The sequence below is a fragment of the Myripristis murdjan genome, chromosome 2 (genome assembly GCF_902150065.1).
Source record: "Myripristis murdjan chromosome 2, fMyrMur1.1, whole genome shotgun sequence".
Taxonomy (NCBI): domain Eukaryota; kingdom Metazoa; phylum Chordata; class Actinopteri; order Holocentriformes; family Holocentridae; genus Myripristis; species Myripristis murdjan.
The window spans coordinates 9,939,285-9,960,000 of NC_043981.1; the positions used below are offsets into that span (position 1 = coordinate 9,939,285).

The following is a 20,716-nucleotide window of genomic DNA, read 5'->3' on the forward strand; positions in this document are numbered from 1 at the left end:
ATGAAATCCATCCTGGTGGCTCACGATGCAAAATGCAGCGTGGAGGCCAGCAGACGCTGCTCATCATCTCCGCAGTGGTCTCATCTGTTTACAGTAATTATGCTATTACAACTAATCTAAATGAACATGGCAATTATGTATTAATAATAAAATGCTCCATGTAGCAAGTTAAGGGTATTTAGCTCAGCCAAAAAAAAAATAGAGGGAACACTTTTTCATCATTTTTTGTTCATCATTATTTTTATCAGCATCAGCATCGTGGTATCATACCTCCTCCAGTGCTGCTTGGTAGCTCTCCAGGCTGGTGGAGCCAGGAGGCAAAGGACTAAGGCCCCGCTGGAGCTCCTCCTGGCTCGGAGTCAGGAACTACAGAGGGAGGGGATGGATAGAGTGAGGGAGGGAGGGAGGGAGGGATGGATAGATGCAGGAGGAGGCCAAAGAAGGGGAGGATGGATGGAGAAAAGGATGGGAAGATGGATGGATTTATGATGGGAGTGATCAAGGGCCAGGGATACAGGGATGGAGGGAAAATAAGGGGAGGGGGATGGTGAAAAGGAGGACAAGAGATGGTTGAGAGAGGGAAAAGGAGGGGGCAGGGATAAGTAGAGTGGAAAACAGAGGTGAGAGAAAGAGACGAGAAGATAGAGAAGAGATGAGATGAGGAGAGGAGAAGCCTGTTAGTGTTTGCCATTACTTGTGCTGACAAGCAGCTCTGGCCTTAGTCCAACCTTAACAACTTGTCCTCTCTCTCCCTCTTTCTCCCTCTCTCTCTCCCTCCGTCTCTCTCTTTCAGTGTCTGTGACCGCCACTGATCTGGACGCTAACAACTTCTCTCTCTCTTTTTTTTTTTTAAATCTCTGCTTCACACTCTTTCTTTCACCCTGCTCGCTCTTGTAATAAGGTGCTGAAAGGATCCACAAGGCCCTTCCAAGGTGCAGCTAACTGTCTGGCCTCGCTTTTATTCCCTCTTCATGCCTGTTTATATTGCAAATTTATAGCTTACAGCATGACAGAGGATTGGAAATATAAACTAGATCCTGCAGCTTTGCTTCCCCAACAATCAAAAAAGAAGTGGCTTGTGTGTGAATCTGTAAGCTGCAGATGGGCATGTTTTTTTTTTTTTTTGCCACTGTGAAGATGAACTGTGGGAAATGGAGCAGCTTTGTCAACCTAAAAAATTACACTCAGCTGAGACAGTGCCTGAATATTGTTTGTTGCCTGTAAAAACATAATTTATATACATACAGAAAATGTTGGCCTTTGTGCACTGCGGCTGACAGCCTGACATTCTTCACATATAGAAAGCGCTTCATGATCCTTTGAGAAAATCGAATCGCAGATCATGTGAAATGTCAAAACTACACAGGCATCAATGTGTTCTCGAGGAAAACTTTATTAAGATGAGAAAGGGATTTTTTTTTTTTTTTTGTGCGCGCAGCTGCTACGACACACTTTACATCCTGCATTTCAAAGAACAGTGGGAGCGCTTGAACAAAGCTTATCTGACAAATTATCTTTTCCTCTTGTGATGCCTTTTAAGTGCCAGCCAAGTTAAGTCAAGCATCCTGTCGCTACATAAAATATTTGACACAGTGTCTGAATGCCTTCCACCCCGAGTCGGAAGAAATTAAAGGCCGCATCTAGCGACAGAGTGCAGGGTGCCAGCTTGGAAACCGAATATTTGCTCATCAGTGGGATGAGCATTTTGAAATGTCAGGCTTTAGAACAGAGAAGAGGGATGCAAAAAGGCCACTGATAAAAAAAGGTGAGCAATAAAAAAAAAACCTGTCACTGTGTTTTTGTTCAGCGTGCTATAGAAACCACTGTGATGGAGACAGACTAGACTAGCAAAGCAAACAAAACAATATATGATGGACTGAGTTTGTGTGTGTGTGTGTGTGTCTGTGTATTTGTAAAGGAGCCCCATCAGCTTTTCTTTACATAGTAATTTTGTAATTTTTTTTTTTTTTTTTTTTTTTTTTTACAGGGGAGGATTGGGACCACATGAAAATGAAAACTTGAATTTGGAGATTAATCTCACAATTCTGGAAAAAAGTCATGAATTTCGAATGAAGTCAGAATTCCGTCATACTTTTCAGATTGAGATTAAAGTCGGAATTCTGACTTTTTCTTCGTACGAGTTATGACTTAAATTTCATAATTTGGAGAATAAAGCTATAATTCCTTAAGGTTCTATAACCTCAGGATTCAGCATTATGAGACTGAGATCAGAAATCTCATTTTCCTCCCTCAAAATTCAGGCTTAATTCTCACACTTTTGACCTTTTTCCCTCAGAGTTATGCGATTATTCTCACAACTAATATCTTTTTCATTTTTATGTGGCCCCAATCCTCTTACGTATACCTTGGTATCAGGAAACACTTGAGCAGATGTTGGACCTCATGGACCTCGTTAGTTTCTGACTGGGAATATTGACCATCTGCACTTACCAAAAAATGCCCAGCCCAAGAAATAAATAAATAAATAAATAACCCATCACTTTTGGCATCACTTTTGATTCATGAATTGTTAAATACATGTATCCAATCATCAACTCCCAGTGACAATATATTTCAATTCATGAATTAAATGAAAAACACATTTGGGACAGGCACAGTAAAAATGTCCACCTTAATGGTTAATTCAATTGAATATTCAGCGTGAAAATCTGAAGTCTATCTCAAGCTGTCAGTCAGGTGTGATAGTTCCCCCCGTGTCCAGTGCAGCTTCATCTGTTTCAGTCATTTGGAAGAAACAAAATGCTAATATCCAACACAGGGTGCCATTATGTCACCCCGTGTTTGGACTGGATCCCGTGAAATATAATTTTGTCTTTGATGTCCTGGTGTGCGACACAGTTGCGGTGGGACATAACACAGAGAGGGAATATTTAAAACTGTAAACCAACTGGATATCAGTTAGAGAGATGGGGATCATGTCATGGTGACGGTAAGTAATATATGTTTTTAAGACTCAATAGTCTTAAATGACTTGCTAAGATGGACATTTTTTGCAGTGCAGACAGACAGACAGACAGACAGACAGGCATGCAGGCAGGCAGACAGACAGATGGATGGACATTAGCATTGCTTGGCGTTAGCTTTGCGAGACACGGACCTGATCAGTAAAACGCCTCCTCTTTTGCTCGGGCGACTTGACATATGCAGCCTGGGTGTAGGCATAGCTTTTATAGCGGGGCTGAGGGGAGGGCGAGGGACTCTGCACTCGGCCCTGAGCCACGCTCACTGTGATCTGAGAGAGAGAGACAGAGGGAGAGAGAGAGAGAGAGAGAGACAGACAGAGAGAGGGGAATGAGAGGACGGAAAAAGTTGTAAGAGAGAGGAAAGGAAACAGAGAGGGAGATAGAGAAAGAATGTGAAAGAATGGACAACCAAAGATAGAGACGGAGCCAGATAATACAGAGGATGAGGAGGCAGAAAATGAGAGAGAGGAGTATAAAAGCAGAGGAAATGGAGACGGACAGAGAGGAGCATGGCGAGATGATGAGAGATCAAGGTGAGAGGAGCAGAGGGAAGATGCGAAATACAGAGAGAGAGAGAGAGAGAGACAGAGAGAGGAGCAGAGGACAACAGAAAAAAAATAAACATGAATAATCACACATAAGCTGTGTTTCCATCCAAATGTCAAGCGAATTTTAAGTGAGCTCATGAAATGTCACAAATCATAAAATACAGATTAGAAAAAAAAAAAAAAAAAAAAAAAAAACAGAGGAAAAAATGGACGAGTCCCTCAAGAATTAATATTGGGCAGCTCATTATTGTTTTTGTCATTTAAGCTAATGCTGGCCATATTTCATGCTGTCTGAGGGCATACACTAAGAAATGCACCTGCCAATATGGTAATGCACCAACTAATGGCCATACAGGAAATGACAGGTTCCGGGATTACGGCACTTCCAGGAGGTTGTGGTGCATAGATACTATTTCCTGACTATTTCTGAAGATTGAAAACCACAAAAATTCATTATGTATTCAAAAAAATATTGTGAGACTGAACCAGGCATTCATTTCATGTATATACATTTTTTTTTCTTTGAATACATAATGAATGCTTGGTTTGGTTTCACAATATATATATATATATATTTTTTTTTGGGTTGTATTTTTTCACCATTGGTTTATCGACAAAACTTTTGACTGCGAGCGAGTGTAAATACGGTTCTGCGAAAGTGGAGTCTATCATAATTTCCCGCTGCCATGCTGCTTTTCTAATTTTACACATCATAATCCTCGTAAAAATAGTTGGATGGAAACTGAGCTATAGATACTGGAGACATGGAGAGAGAGAGAGAGAGAGAGACAGGCAGGGAAAGATGAAGAGAGGAAAGTGTGTGTGAGAGCGTGTGCTGTTTAGCTATACTTGTGAGGACCAACTTTTAAGTGTGTGTGTGTGTGTGTGTGTGTGTGTGTGAGAGAGAGAGAGAGAGAGAGGCAGAGAGAGCAGGTCCATAATGCGGAGAACATAAACAGAACAGAAACCAGACAGAAGCACAGAGGGGAAGTCGACGCTGTTGTGAGCGGCTCCATCTCAGTTTCCTGTTCAGCAGCTCCCTGTCAAGTTGTCACGACAGATCCACGACGCCCAGCCACACACACTCACAGGCGCCGGCTAACTGCCCCACGCCGCCACCAGCCCCCCCCCACACCCCACCCCCCACCCCCCCCCCACCCGTCTCTCCACCCTGGGACGCCTGACTGAGCACCAACGCCCTCCTCCACACATGAGCCACCAGCTGGGAGCATGACAGCCCCCCTGAAACAATTACCCATCACTAATCAACGCCGCATTCATCATTACTTACTATTTATTAAGCGTCATTCAATTCTGACAAACAACTATTTGATAATTAGTGAGATATCCTTCCATTTTCTACTAATTACAACTAAATGGCATGGTGTGACATTATTTTATCATTAATTCTAATTGAATTGGAAATCAGCTGAAACTTTTAACAGGGATTCAGACATTTGTGTTTTACAAGCTGATTACTAACCGCTTACTGAGCGTTGTAAACAACACTTTATGATAAATGTTGTAATAAGTGCACACTTGTAGCTATCGCTCAAACAGTTTTGGACACTCATTTACACATGTACAAAGTATTTAAAGTATGTATTGAAGAATTGACAATTACTGAACATGGAGAGTGACCCATCAATTAACCCACTGTAGTTCATCGTTAACGAGTAAAAGTAATTACAAAAGAACAACTTCTCAATTATTTGCTATTTAATCATTTAATAACGTATTAAAACATTGATGAGTTCAGTGGTTTCTCAGTCTTCCACTGCTGATCAAGTGGGTCAAGGTCACACTGAGCAGCTTCTCTGATTCTAATAAACATATGTAATCACCACCATCAGTTGAAAGACTAAAATAAATACAGAGGAGACACAAGGCTTATTTATATTTATACACATCATTTCTTAGTTTTTACATGACACAAGGTATTTAAAGCACCTATTGGAGTATTTACATGTTTTTTTAGTCTGGATAATGACAAAGGATTAGCAAAAATTGTACCAATCAGCAATGATTAATTCAATTAATTAATAGAAATGACTTCACATGTAAATGAGTAATGACTTACAAATACAATTAATGGTTAAGTAATGTCAACTGTAGGGTGTCGATTGTCATTAATAAATAAAAGGAATTAAATATTTACACATCATCTTCATTTGTAGCTTAACCACTAAATAATTTATTCAAACAATGATTAATTCTTTTTTTTTTTTTTTTTTCTCGACTGTTATTATTAAGTGTAACCTGGTCTTCTACTACTGGCCGATGAGCAGCTCCTCTTCTGTGGAGGTGCAGTAAAAGGGTAAATATCATACTCAATGCACATCAGAACCATGCGATCATTTTTCATTTTCCCAGCCCAGATGTTCAAACTAACAATGCAGATTTATAAAAACACAAGACAGATGTTTGGAGCTTATTTGCTACCTCCTGGAAAATAATGTCCATAAAAACTGTGGGCGTTCTGCAGCCTTAGTCACTCTGACACCAACACGTTTCAGTGATTTATCTTTTCCAGCGATGACCCGCACATTTCCTCCGAGCGTTTTTACTTGCGTTATGAAAATTTGAAAAGATGCGTAATTGGAGCACGTCCATTAGCAAGTCATTAAGTGTGTGGCCGGCACAGTTTTTACTGGAGCTGTTTATGTGCGGTTCGGGTCAATCTGAGATGACGTGGTTTGGACGGGGGGTCCGTAAGTGTGTTTTTATCCCTTCTGGAGTGTTTGTGCCTGTCTGTCCTGTCTCTTCGTCTCCATGGTCAGCTCTGCTCGGCTCTATTTTAGGAACAGGGACGATTACAGGCCAGCTGATTAGTCACTGGATAACTTGGCAACAATAGAAATGTGAGTCACCTAATCTCAACACTGAGTCCGAAATAAGCCCTGATTTCCAGGACTTGTCGAAAATAAACAAATCAAGACATGTAGTCCAGGAAAGTGGTTTTCAGGGGGGTCCGGGGACCACCAGGGGTCCTTTAAGGGCTTCCAGGAGGTCCTCAACAAAATGAGGAACAGTTTGATTTCACTATAATTAAATTCACTACATGCTGTTAAATATGAGTGATTACTTTAACACTGTGTTATAATCTCACCACTTTGAATCTATTTGTCAGTGTTCACATATATTATCTAAACGTAATAAATTTAATACTTTATACAAAATCTTTTCATATCAGGGTCCAAAGGACAAAATCACTTTCAAATGGAATCTGCAGCTTAATTAAAGCCTTTGAAAACTCCTGCAGTCTGCCAGTTGGTAATTTGGTTATCTGACTGATTTATTATTAATGAAAACAGTAATTCCATATTCAATTTGGTTCAAAGCAACTGTTTTGTTAGCAAAATGCGTGACATGAGATTAACTCCTTAAAGAAGATATTCAGGTAGGTTTTTCAGTCATGCAGCTGTCGCTTTCTAAGAACAGGTGTCAGATTTTCAAGCGGCGGCGCTCTTATTTTGAAGGCCAAGAGTGACTTTTAATTGACGACTGCCTCTCCTGGCCCGACGCTCCCGGGCTGCCTTTTCCTTTGACAGCCGGCCGAGTTGCTGCATCGCCAAAACCAAGTCAACCTTTACACCGCAGACATCATAAAATTTTAATCTCTCACTGTCTCGCTTCTCTGTCTCTCTCTCACTCTCTCTCTCTCTCTCTCAGCCATCAATCTACCGTCTCGCCCTCTCCCTCTGTCTCAAACCTCTCTCTTCTCCTTTTCTTTATCTGTCACCCCCTCTGTTTCTCTGTCTGCCTTCTATCTTTGTTTTCCTCTTCCTTTTCTCTCTCTCCCTCTCATGGCAGATTAGCCTTTTCCTCCCGTAAAGAGCAGACAGCCAGAGGCGGCCCGAGCCGGGGATCAAACGGCTATTTGCGAATAATTCAGAGCGTTTGTTTCCGGCGGCTTGGCGAGCCGGATGGGTGGGGTTTTTTCCGCCGCGCCACGACAGCACAGAGGAGAACACCTAATTGATTTTGCCACACTTTCGCGCCGTGGTCTTCAACCCAACGCTTTAGTTGCACGCTTTGTTGGGAGATGTTTCATTAAAGGATATCAGAAGTCAAAGTGCCTCTGTGTGTGTCCCAGGTGCTGACAGCGTGGTGTTGAAGTAAGGAGATAGTGACACCGCTGCTTTGATGATGACAGATGAGGGAGGAGGCAGATAATAGCCTCTGTCAGTAACTCACATTTTTTCCCCCCTGTCTCCCGTTTCCTTGCCATCTGACTGGCTCCTCGCTCGCACTATTTGCTTGCTTGATCTCCCTTCTCCATTTCCCCCTCTGCATATCATGTTTCGGTACGTCTTTATACATCGTTCCACCTCCTCAGACCCACTTCCCCCCTCTTGTTCTCGCTATTCTTCAATGCTTCCGTTTCTCTGTCTACAACACCTCATCTCTCAATCTCCCTCCTTCATTTTTTTCTTTTGTAATGCTTTCTTTCACGCGTCCTCTTCACCCTCCGTCCATTTCTTTGTGTCCCTTCCTCTCCCGCTCGTCCTCTCTGTTTGATGCCCAGCGGTAAAGGCCAGCAGTTTCTCTCTGCTCCCAGACAGAGACAGAGAACTGGGCATTAAACTGACTGGGATAATAATATTACCAGTCATTACTCCAGCAGGTTCTCTCCATCCTGCCCTGGTTCAGGACGATAGGATGACACTGACCTCAGCTCAACTCGCCTCTTAAGGTCAATCTGAAACTATATCATCCGCCGCGATATTGAATTTGCGATTTGATATTTAGTTGTTTTCCTGCAGCGTTCGGATTCAAAGGTCCTGTCTCAGTTTATCAGCAGCCGGATGAGGAGAGGATGCGGTCAGACACAGGAGAACCTGAGGGGACTACATTTCCCAGCATGCCTAGGAGCCTCGAAAAGGATAGAGGATATTTTTGAGGAAAAGAGCTGCTCTGTTTACCCAGTTGCCTGAAATACTGACCGAGATAACCGGCTTGAAAATAAATAAATGGATGGATGGTGGTTGTGTTCACTGAACTGAATAGTTTGAGAAAAGAAACTGTTGTGTGTGCAAAGCTTTTTAAAGGCCCACCGCGATGAGAACTGCATTTCTCAGTTTCATGGTATCATGTGAAGTTACCCGACTTATTACGACTGTCAGCACCGTGCAAATTTGGCTGATGCCATTTGGAAAAACTCCCGCTGTCAAGACATTTAGGCCTTAAATCTATTTCCTGGTGCTAAGTGATGTCACCTACAACCAAGCTTTAATGAATGCTATGATTGGCCAGCAGTTAACGAGGAGCCCCATATAGGCTGTCATGCTTTCTGCCAACGAATGTAAGGAGAGCCTCCTAAAGAGCAAAGCAATTAAAACTCAATGTAACCCTGTTACTGTGTTATTTCTGCAAATGGGTCCCCGTGTGATTCTCGCCTGAATCACTTTAGAGGTGAAAGACTAAGAACGACGACTAACAAAAAAGCAGTTACTTAACAAGTAAATTGGCCTTTGTTTTGGGTTTTTTTTTATTAAATCGCCAAAAATTCGCTTTTTCTCAGAGTCACTATCTTGACATAATCAGAAGAGCACTTTAAGAAGACTTTAAATCAAGCTTTTTTCATTTGGTTTGAGAAAAAAAATGTAAAAATTTACTTTATAATTATATATTTCATGTCATGTATCTTTCAAAAAAAATATGATCTTTCATCTTTCAGCTCAATACTAAACTGAATTATCTGTTAAAGTGCATTTTTCCAGTGATGCTGCTATTTGACATAGCAGAGGTTTCACACGGCTTACATTATGACCTGTCTTGTACAAAAAAAAAAAAAAAAAAACACATTTTCCCTGGTGCTGCGAGGCGAAGATAAAATAGCAGATTTTTTGCACTCATCCATAATGCGCCGCAAAAATGGATTACAGACAAACAATGCTCTGACCTGAGGAGGTGTTCTTCTGTCTGCAGCACATTTTTGAGGGGCGGTAAAGCTGAATGTCAGATTTCTTTGAAAATCCGCTGTCCTGTGACCCAGCAGTCACATCACACACTGTGTCGGCTTGACATGCCGCCTGTAAATCTGCTATGGTCTCTCCTCTTAATCATCCCTTGTGATTAAAATGATTTTGATAACGACATCACTGCTAATTCATCCAGAAAACGGTCTTCCACTTTGCAGTGCGAGTAAATTTGCTATCAAACTTTCCATTATCCAATTTCTCATTAAATGAGAAGATTCCAAACTGCATTTCTCTTAATCTCTCTTGATCACGCTTGTTGGAGAGTGCATGCCAGCTAGCATTTCAATTTTATTTTGCAGAAAGGGGGTGGGATAGAGAGTGAATTTCAAATGTCGCCCTGGTGTGTTTTAGTTGCCTGAAGAGAGACCTACAGTAAAGCACCGTGTTACTGTGGAGAGAGAAACCCCTTCATTACCAAATTTGTTCTAAAGGATATCTGAATCGCAGCATAATTGCTCTGATTGCCTGCGAGAGCTTTTCTTACAGTTGCCTCCATCCTGCACTGGATTCACAGAGCTTGAAAGAAGCCAGACAGCGGGGATGGTCTCCTCCATTTTTTCCATCCCTGTCAGTTGCACTCTGACACGACGACAGAGAGAGCGTCCTGCTGGGAATTTCAGAGGCTCACTTAGTAATCTTGATGAGGTGACAGGATGACAGAGTGGTGGTGGGGGTATTTAGAAGTACCGCAAACTCCCTTTGTAACTGGGTTAGATAGCCAGCCCTGCTCTGGAGCTGATAAACTGCAGTGTGAAATCTGCTGGGGAGATTTTGCCGTACACCACGCACGACTCACACACTTGCAGAGCAGCCGACTTGACTACTGCCTAAAAACAGCTGACCTGCTGCATGACACCTGATGTGAACAGGTAGCTCCTCGCCCCATGAGTGAACACACACACACACACACAGCTGTGCACACACACACAACGCATGCAGACCAAAGGCTCATGGGAGCTAAAACACGACTGCCATCACAACACTAACCAATTAAGGCAAAAGACACGGACGAGAACAACAGCTCAGCTATAGCAAAGACGCCACCGTCACCATGGCAATGATGCCAGCGGTCGCCATGGTGACTAACAGTCAGGGCAGAGCAAGGTCTTGTATCACCACAGAAACAGCGATGGTGGGTTACTATGGCCACAGGACGCCATGTTACCATGACGACACCTCATGGCAGCCATAGTAACAGTAATGTTGTGAACAGATAGTGATGATAAAGGAGGGCTGTGTGTGTGTGTGTGTGTGTGTGTGTGTGTGTGTGTGATAATGCATGTGTCCAACCTGCTGGGAATAGCGTTGCTGGGTCTGGATCTGGTAGTGCTCCTCCGTCGTCACCCGGGAGATGTTGCCGGCGGTCGCCCGCGGCAACGTCTCCACTTCCTGGATGGCTTCCATGGAAACACTTTGGGGAAGCACCTGGAAGAGTGACGTCACGTACATGATGATGCTCTTCTTGTCTGGGTGAGGTACGGCCACATCTGAGGGGCAGAGAGAGGAGGAAGAAAATCAGGGAAGTGCAGGTGAGTGACGCTCGTGTCCGGCACGCCTGGGAAAGTTGTTTAGACCTTTTCCTTTGCTTCCGCTGCGGCCATTTTGACACGAAATCGCAGGTAAACACCGGTGTTGCTAATGACATTAATTAAGGTTCTGCTCCATTCAGAGCCGGGGTCCTGCTGTTGTTCACGCTGCCTCACTGCAAAGACTCTGCTGCACTTAAATGGACCAGAACCTTAATTAATATCATTAGCAGCACCTGTGTTTACCTGCTGCTTCATGTCAAAATGGCTGCTGGGAAAAAGGTCGGTTTCAGTGAAAATGTGCTCACAACAGCATCCCACTCTGTCAGCACTTGGGTTTTATATAACATCATCACGGAAGTCTTGCATTATAGCAGAACTAGGCTACTAGATATGTGTGTGTGTATGTGTGTGTGTGTGTGTGTGTGTGTGTGTGTGTGTGTGTGTCCATAGAGAGAGATAGATATGCATCAGTATATATACACAGTTTATACATAGCTAAAACACCACAATGTGTATGTACAAATGTGCACATGTATTATTATTGTTGCTCTTCTTGTTGTTATCAATAATAATAATCCTTAGTGTTTTTACTTATCATTACACTGCTCTTTATTATTATTATAGTGATATTAGATATTATTTTATTCATTACATTAACTTTTTTTCTTTACTTTTTTTTTGTTCTAAAGTGGGATATATACCTAAATAGAAAGGATTGTACTGTTAATATTGGGAATAGATCAATCTGTATTACAACGAAGAGAAAAGACTGTGTTCTCATTCATAGTAAGCAATTTGCCTTATCATGAATATTATTTCACTAACTTTTTAGAATCCATGGCAAAGTGTAAAAGATCTGCTGCTGCTAGGTTAATTTTGACACACATTTTCAGATTTGGTCTAATCCCTTGTGTCAGTATGCTCATTTTATTAATTTCCCTTTGATTTAGTCACTGTTAGGTTGACTCAGTCTCTGATTGTATTAAACTGGTGTCAGTTTAATTTAGTCATAATTCCCTCCTTGTATTTGCAGGCCTGAGACATGACTGCTTGGCTTGTATTGCTTTCCAAACAACCCTTTAACAGTCAGAGACGACAAATCGGCGAGCCTCTGCGTGCGGCGGGAAGTTAAGGAAAAGTTCCTCCGTTGCAGCAAAAGACAATCACTGAGCAAATAAATCCGGCCAATGACACGGTCGCAATTTGTGCAATGTAAACTTTTTATTCATCGTGCATACAACAAGACACCGGAGAGGACAAACTGGATTCAGCGTGATGTTTAAGTTTCATTATGGTGTTGTCAATCTTCACCAGGAGGAATTTAATTTGAGCTATCAGTCGTTCAAGGTGTTTTGGGCATCATCAGTCAGTCTTTGTCGTTATCATTCGCTTGAAATAATAAAAAAGGGGTGTTTAATGAATATTTTGTTCTAATTTTCGCAGAATAAATTAACGCTGGTAATGCTTTCATGGTGTTACTATATAAAACCAAAGTGTTGGCAGCAGCTGACAGCCGAGCTGACAGCAGGTGTTTTTATGACACCTGAGAAGCAGCGGGGTGACACAGGGAGCCGGCAGCCTGTCTTTCAACTGGAAAATGGGGCTCAAGTCTTTGTGAAGGCCACAGTTCGCCCCGCACTTTATTTCCCATCACATCGCATCACTGTCTTTCAGGCCGCCTCTGTGGCCCCCGGGTCCCGCGGCTCAATCGAGTTTGAGCAAAGTTTCGGAGCAGGTGGAGTGAGATGTGCCAGCAGAGTGATTTCAAGGAGGGTGGCCGGAGCCCGTGGCCCAGCCAGTCAGCCCAAAGCAAGACTAATAGAGACGGATCGCACCGGGTCCGAGGCACAGCAGATAAATGAACACCATAAGAGACTGAGAGAGCGGCTGAGGCAGAGGAGAGAGAGAGAGCGAGAGAGCAGGGAATGTAAAGAGAGACATAGAGGGAAAGAGAGAGAAATGGAGAGCTAATGAACTGAGGGTTGTGGATATGTTAACGGCGCGATGTGAGGTAATGGATAGCAGCTCAGACGCCGCCGAAAGTAATCAACAGCAGATAGCAGGAAGACGGGAGCGAGGGAGAGATTACAATGGAGACGGAGGAAGAGAAACAGAGTGGCAGACAAAAAGAGACGAAACGAAACGAGTGCATGCAGGGAAGTGCTTGAGCCTATATGTGCAAGTACGAGTCTATGCCAGCGGGTGCATATGTGTTTGAGTGTGTGTGTGTTTGTGGTTGTGTGTGTGTGTGTGTGTGTGTGTGTGTGTGTGTGTTTGTGAATGGGAGAAAGACACTGAGGGAGAGGGAGAGAGAGTGATATTTAGAGAGTCGGGATCACAGACTGGAGAAAATACTGGGGTGTTATTGTTTGTCTGAAGAAGACAAACAGCTCCATAAATAATGCCACACCATCTGCAAGAGTGTGTGTGTGTGTGTGTGTGTGTGTGTGTGTGTTCAAGTGTGTGCTCATCCCTCACTTCTCTGGTCCACTCTGTCTCTTTCTGTTCCTCCTCCCTCTCTCTATCCCATGATCTCCATTTTAATCATTTCAGCACAGCTCGGCTATGTGTGTGTGTGTGTGAGTGTGTGTGTGTGCGTGTGTGTCAGTGTGTAAGTAAGACTGAGAAAGAACATGCCTGCCGTGTGTGTGCATACTTATCCGGTATGAATAAGCCCGTGTGTGCACATATTGCAGCTTGGTGTGTGAGAATGAAAGCTGTGGGTCACATATATGTTTACGTGTGTGTGTGTGTGTGTGTGTGTGTGTGTGTGTGTGTGTACATGATTTTCAATGTTTGAGTGTGTGAATGTTTGTGTGAATAACGCGTTTGCCCGTGTTTGTGTCCCTGCAAGCATGTCAGTGTGTGTGCCTTTTGTCTGTATCTGTGTGTTTGCATGTTTTTCGGTGTGCTCAGTGTGTGTGCTGTTTCGTTTCTCTGCTTGTGTTGCAGCAAGCAGGTGTCCCGTGTATTTTTTATTAGCTGTGTGTGTGTGTGTGTGTGTGTGTGTGTGTGTGTGCCTCGCACTGATTACATCCGTCTCTGTAAACATCCACAGTGGAAATGTCATTAAGGTGGATTAAAATAGGTCCCCGAATTATTATGCAGAAAATATTGGGCTTTGACAGTGATATTTGGTTTCTGACTTAAAAATTCTATTTTTGTCTGAAACGGCAAACTTTTTTATTTGTTTTGCTTTTCTTTTTTTTTCAAGCAAGCCTTTTCAAAGTTGCATCAACTTTAAGTTAGCTTGCACAAAACTTTGGAATAGCAGTTTGGTCGCAAGAAACAGGGAAAATGACATTACGTATCATCACAGCGTGGGCGGCAGGCTGTCAACTTTGATTCGAGGTAAAAGAAGTGAGCAAAGGTTCAAGGAGAGGAGCAAAAAATGCAGAGAAAGAAGAGAAAACGGGTGCAATGAAAAGAAAGGGACTGATAATAGAAATAGAAATGGAGAAAGAACAGCTAGCGGGAGAGATTCAGAGAGAGAAAGAGAGGAGGGAGAAAGAAAGGAAAACACTGTTAATGAACTGAGGATAGTGGACATGTCCGCAGGGCAGTATATAGAATATAAAAATAATGAACAGAGCAGAGGAGAGGGTGTGTGTGTGAGTGTGTGTGAGAGAGAGATTCCAGTGGAGAGAAAGAGAGAAGATTCTTATAGATATTAATGATTATGTTCCGCTGTATCGTACGCATGCATGTTTACAAACTAAATTGAGAAAAATGTGGATGTAATCTGCCTTTAGGTGCTTAAAAAAATCCCAGCAACCATGGCTAACATCATCATGGAGGTCCACTGAGAAATCTGTGGGTAAATAATAGTCTATGTAGCCACACTAGGAAGAGAAATAGCAGAAAAAGGTTTTAGGTGTTGTTGGAGAAGGCCAGTTTATTGATATCATCAGCAGGAGTCAATAGCCGGATGAAGTAGACTTGTTCCCAGATTATGTGACTGTGGCACAGTGAGCTGTCGTGTCTTCAGCTATCTTGCTTCGATTCTGTAACACGGCAAAACACAGTGGCACACACCGCTTTCACCTTCCAGCTGTATACAGTTGTCGCTTCTCATTTTAGTTTTAATTTGGTCAAGGTCCCTCCCGGTGCAATCTTTAACGAGAGGAGCAGCTAGTAGCACCGAGTTCTGCTGGAAACAGGTAGCAGCATGCGGGGTGGACTCGAGTTACTGTGCAAATGAGCCTGGCTGGGAACAAGAGCCCGGCTGACTGGCAGCTGATGTGGAGTAATAACTGCACAACACTCACTGGAAGCACGAGTAAAGAAGAGGAAGTCGAACCTGGGTCCAAAATTTTTTGGCTCATCTGCTGACGGCAGGTAAACTGAGAATATTTAACAGACAGAAATATTACCAGCCATAAAACTGCAGCATGCATTATTTACAGGCTTTTGAGCATCATATTTTGTCGTTGTAGTAGTAGTAATAGTAGTAAGCAGCTTAGATTTGACTGGCTGACGTTACAACAAGTATGGTGGACAGTGAGAGTCACATCAGTCTCAGCTGGTACACACAAAAATCTGTAATGTAAACATGACCCTACACTGTAATTCCAAATTATTTACTGGCCACCAAGATGGTCACCCCAAATTATTTACCCCAAAAAACAAAAATGTACCTGCATTTCGTGGATAAATAGTGTTTATTTGCCTGAAATATTTTGGTGGATACTGTCATTTGTCCCAAACTGTGAGAAAAAAATGTTGTTTAGGCATCCAACTATGTTGATCCTTAGTGTGTCATATTGTTATTTCCAGAATTTGCCTTGCCTTGTCAATCTTGTCAAAATAATGGCTGTTAAAAAAATATCAGGTCTATTGTTTGCAGTGTTCTACTCAAGAGCCAAAATTAACGAAAAAAAAAAAAAAAATCTGAAAAAATTTTGGTGGCTTGGTTTGAAAAGACATATAAGGAGTTCTGAATAAAACTAAAGTCTCAAAAGCTGAATATAAGATAACAATAACAACAGCAGCAGTGATAAAAGATAAATGTTCAAATACTTGACGTACATGTTATGTCACCTGTAAGCCTTCTGATAGTAGGTTAGTAAATGTTTCCAGCCATAAAAAAAAATAATTTCAATATATTTTGAATGTATAAACTGTTTTTTACAGGTATTTGGAAATTGTCTACTGCTTTGGTAATGCCTTTTTTTATAAACAGCCATGCCAATACAGTTAGAGACTGATAAAAGAGAGACAGAGAGAGCCAATCTGAGATTTTTTGGGGGTATCGCAACGTCCCGGTGCCTCTGTTCTCCACACGCAATAAAACAGATGTTAACATCTCAGTCAATGTGTTATTTCATAGGAGTAGCCTAAACATCAAACTGTCAAATTCCCAAATCCTTACAGAGCTCCATTTTGGAGAGATATCAGCCTCAAAAAAAAAAAAAAAAAAAAAAAAAAAAATCCTAACTAAATCCTTTCCAAGCAAAAGAAAATGTTCAAAAGTCACAGCGGGGGGTGCGTGCTGTTTTGAGCACCAATACGCAGCATAATAATGATACACTTTACCCCACTTGCTCTCCACCAGCGATTGTTTATTGCCACATCAATGGAGATTCGTATGCCGTGATGTGTCTTTGCGAGGCTTAGGCGTGCTGCGAGGGATTACAACACTCCCTATCACGCTGGCACAAAGCCTAAACACAGCACGCGGAATGAGCAACGATTAAAGGGGGAATACCACTGAGTTTATGATTTCACATAATATCAAAACCCTGCAAAAAAAAAAAAAAAAGTGCCTTCAAGAACTTTTTTTTCCCCAGTCATGCACAAGCTGGGTTTTTTTTTTTTTTTATCATGCTGGTGACGAGATTTCAGTGAAGTCGGTGCTGCTGATGAAAGCCAGAGGATGATATGGTGATGTCGAGTTTGATGCATGGCAGCTCAGATGTGTCAGTTTTATGGCCCATGGATTGATTCAGCGACTGTATTTATCTGTTATGTGCATCTATCCACCCTACTCATCCTTCTGCTAATTCATTATTCATGTATTTTCTAGCCACCCAGCTCTCTGGCTATCCATCTATCCCTCCTTTTATCTGTCCGCGTCTATGAGACAAGACTGCTGACAGCTTTTCTGTAAAGTCAAGTGCAACATTTATGCCTATATGGGAGAAAAATCGCCGCCATTTATCACGGAGAGGTGCCCACCAAAGACAGCGTTGACATAAGCTCTGACCCGGGCCAGCTTTATTCACTTTACCATCGCGTGATAGTTTTGATTAAGAGACTGTAAACTGGTCTTCGGTCAGCAAAAGCCCCTGACAGTGATGGATGCCGTGGAATTCAAAAATTGTGTGTGTGTGTGTGTGTGTGTGTGTGTGTGAGAGAGAGATGTTCTTAATATGCTCCCAATGTGCCCCTGGTGTATTCTCGACGAGGACTTTTTTTGGCAACCTGTCTGTCTTGTCTGACTGTTTGTGCGTCACTGTTCGAGCCCCGCCACCAAGGTGACCGCAGTTATCGCCGTGGCAACACCCAATCAGGGGCTGACACATCGTATTCAATTTGGCCAATTAAGGTGCATGATTGGGTGGCGTGAAATATGATGGGAGCCATAACTCAGCCTGAATAGTCATCTCCTGCATTACCGGCGTGTGTGTGTGTGTGTGTTTGTGAGAGTGTTTGTGTGTGTGTGCGTGTGTGTGTGTGTGTGTGTGTGTGTTACCCTCGGGGTCCAGCAGTCTCTCTATCCCCAGGTGTTGTTCTGCCTTGCTGAAGGCGTGCTCCAGTCTGTCGATGGCCGATGTCTTCTTCTCCACTGTGCTCCAGTCAAACAGCTCAGGTCTGCAGGGACCAAACAGGAATCACCAGCAATCCGGTTAAAGGACCTGTTTGCCCACGCCTGCCCCTGTGTGCTCTACTTAATCTGTTTATTTAATCCGAAACTTAAAGGAATATGAGACTAGTCCGTTTGCCAGCTTGTCTGTTGAGTGATGACAATATAAACACCAAAGGAATCCACGTCTCCTCGGTAGATCAGAAGCTCCTGTGCTCCGTGCAACACTTGATAGTATGCAACAAGCATTACACAAATTAAGATTTCTTTTATTACATTTCAATAATTAAAAATCATTTTATTTTTAAAGGCCCAGTCAGGAATATTTAGACCAGAAATTCCATTAAAAAATACACAAATAAAGATTTATCCTCTCAAAAGTATGCTTTCTATGATGTGCGCTCACACAGGACGATGACTAATTGTTTTGTAGGCTTAGAAAAACATGTTTTATTCGACTGAGTATGAGTCACTCTGTCTTGGAGGCAGCCATCTTTAGGTCATGTGACTCAGCGACAACAATATGGGTAATATAGAGGCTCCGCTACCCAAGGCCACCAACATACGAGTGCAGACTTCAAAAAGCAGTGTCAAAATGGCTGTTCCGGAGGGAAATTGCTTAATGGACCTTTAATTATAATGGCCTATAGATTCATTTTCCTAGAAATGGAATGTAATTAACTCAATACAGCTGATGTTGCCAGGTCTGTTTTGGGTAGAATCCAGCTCGGCAATGTTTTTAGCTGTACACATCTCCCATTGCCCACTGCTTACAAATGATATGTGGCTACTACATGCTGTTTATCCTTAGAGCTGCTAGTGAGTTTCTCCTTTTGAAATTCTGCTATTCATGTACTAGAACCGTGCAAGGTGTCAGCAAATTTTGGTTTCGGTGCTCACTCTCTGTAACAGGCAAGCTGACCACCAGGCCAATCTCCAGCTCTGTATTGCTGTAATGATGCTGGTATCTGATGTTCATAACCAACAGCCTTGACAGAATTCATATTTTTAGGATTTCAGGCCTGGCACCCAAACATTGCATCACTTCTGCAGACCTGGTTTGTAAAACATGACACAGATTAGGCCTGCCTGCAGAATTGAGCAACTTCTGCACCAGGGGCGAGTCTATGCTAATAATCAGAGAGGAGAGCAGCTGCACTTATCATTGGCTGACAGGGGAGAAAGGCAAAGTTGGGGTAAGTGAAAATAACCGGACTGGGGAGAAATTCTGTTTGACGCAATCGTTTAAAGAGCTTATGTATTTCATTTTGAGGCTCGGCTTTGGCTTTATTTCTCCGTATTCAGAGAGACAATCATGCATTTCTAAAACTATGCAGGGGGTAATGACTACAGCAGCCACTGAGCACAAAGAGACCCATGCAATGTAAAGGAAATGCAAAGTAAAAAAACATGAAATAAAGAGCAGCACCACTAAATCTGCTTTACCTACACTGAGGCAGCATTTCCTTCATATCATATATCTTTTTTTATTGGTGTTTAAGGTTTCAGAGCATGAAGGTGCATCTCACAAGTCTTGAGAGCGCTGTGGGCTGCGACACCAGCACTTCATGCTGGGTGTCATTGCACTTAAACGGAAAATGTGTCATTCTTCCACTCGGCTTCCTATGGCAGTGCATCTCCGCTTGCGAGACACTCGACAGATGTGGCTCGCGGTTTCATGTTTGTTGTCATGTCATATTCTGTCTCTCTCTCTCTCTTTTTCTGTCGCTCTGTTTCTCCCACTTTGTCCGAGAAACACATTTTTCACCTTCAACTGTAGCTCTAAAAAAGATGGGGGAACGTGACCAAAATTGAGGCGGTCAAATAAATCCCATGCTCTCCCTCTCTTGGTCATGTCTCTGTCATTTGGTGGGTAACTTTCTTTCTGGCTCACTTAATGAATCACCCCACTTTTCTCTGTCTGTCCCTCCATCTGGCTGTCGAGCTGTCCTACCTGTGGCTGTGGATGAGGGCGTTGAAGGCCAATCCATCATTCCAGCTACTGGAAAAGTTAACCACGTTGACCTGAAGAAAGAAATAATGGATATTAAAAGGTCCAAGCTGTAAATGCAGAATGACATCTTCTGTTGAAAGAGCCTCGCCCCACTGCAGGCTATGATTTTGAAAAGGCGTTTATTGGACTGGAGACATCTTTTCACTCTCAAATTGACTGTCTGAGCTTCTACCACAAGGAATAAGGGTATGCAACGGCGAAAATTGAGTTTCACCCGCATTTAAAGGCTGTAAAACGCTTGCAACGGTTATACCGTAATGTTCCAAGTGGGACAGAAGTACAAGGATCTCAGAAAGTCCTGCAAGACTTATTTCAATCTTCAAATTCACATTTGTGAACATAGAGTGCTCAGGGTGTCCAAGTATTTCTTTTTTCTTTTTTTACATTACCAAACTGTGTGAGATTAGGAACAGGGCTGATCCAAGTTCAGTTTCAGTTCAGTCATTTCAATGGTGGCTGAGTTTCCTCTTAAAATTCAGATGCGTACACATTTTAAGACGGGATGTTGGATATACATTCACATGCAACCTCAGGAGATTAACTCGCAACGTGTCAGAAATAAGTCGGGATGAATTTTCTCTCATTAGTCAATGAAGAGCACACTAACAAGAAATGCACTTGGGATATTTTAAGGCACTTTGGATGAAAACAACTATAATAAATGCCATATGCTATCCAAAAAATGGCATATGCTGTGCAGTGAGGGCTCTTGGCAGACGAGCTCCGAGGCTGCAGAACAGTTGACAGCGTTGTAATAAAATGTTGTAGTGTCAACGTTTTGTATTATTTTCCTTTGAAAATACAACTTCCTTCATCGAGAGAAACCAAACTAGAAATGTTAATAATGTTACT

The 20,716-nt window shown here is 42.5% G+C and overlaps 1 protein-coding gene across 1 annotated transcript in view; it reads right to left on the reverse strand.

Annotated features, from left to right (window-relative positions):
* LOC115371141 (dystrophin-like) overlaps positions 1 to 20,716 on the reverse strand; it is a 251,782-nt gene that overhangs the window by 159,202 nt on the left and 71,864 nt on the right. Inside the window, 5 exon segments of the mRNA XM_030068315.1 lie at positions 271 to 366; positions 3,119 to 3,253; positions 10,807 to 11,003; positions 17,740 to 17,858; positions 19,805 to 19,875. Of these exon segments, the coding sequence (XP_029924175.1) occupies positions 271 to 366; positions 3,119 to 3,253; positions 10,807 to 11,003; positions 17,740 to 17,858; positions 19,805 to 19,875 (618 nt within the window).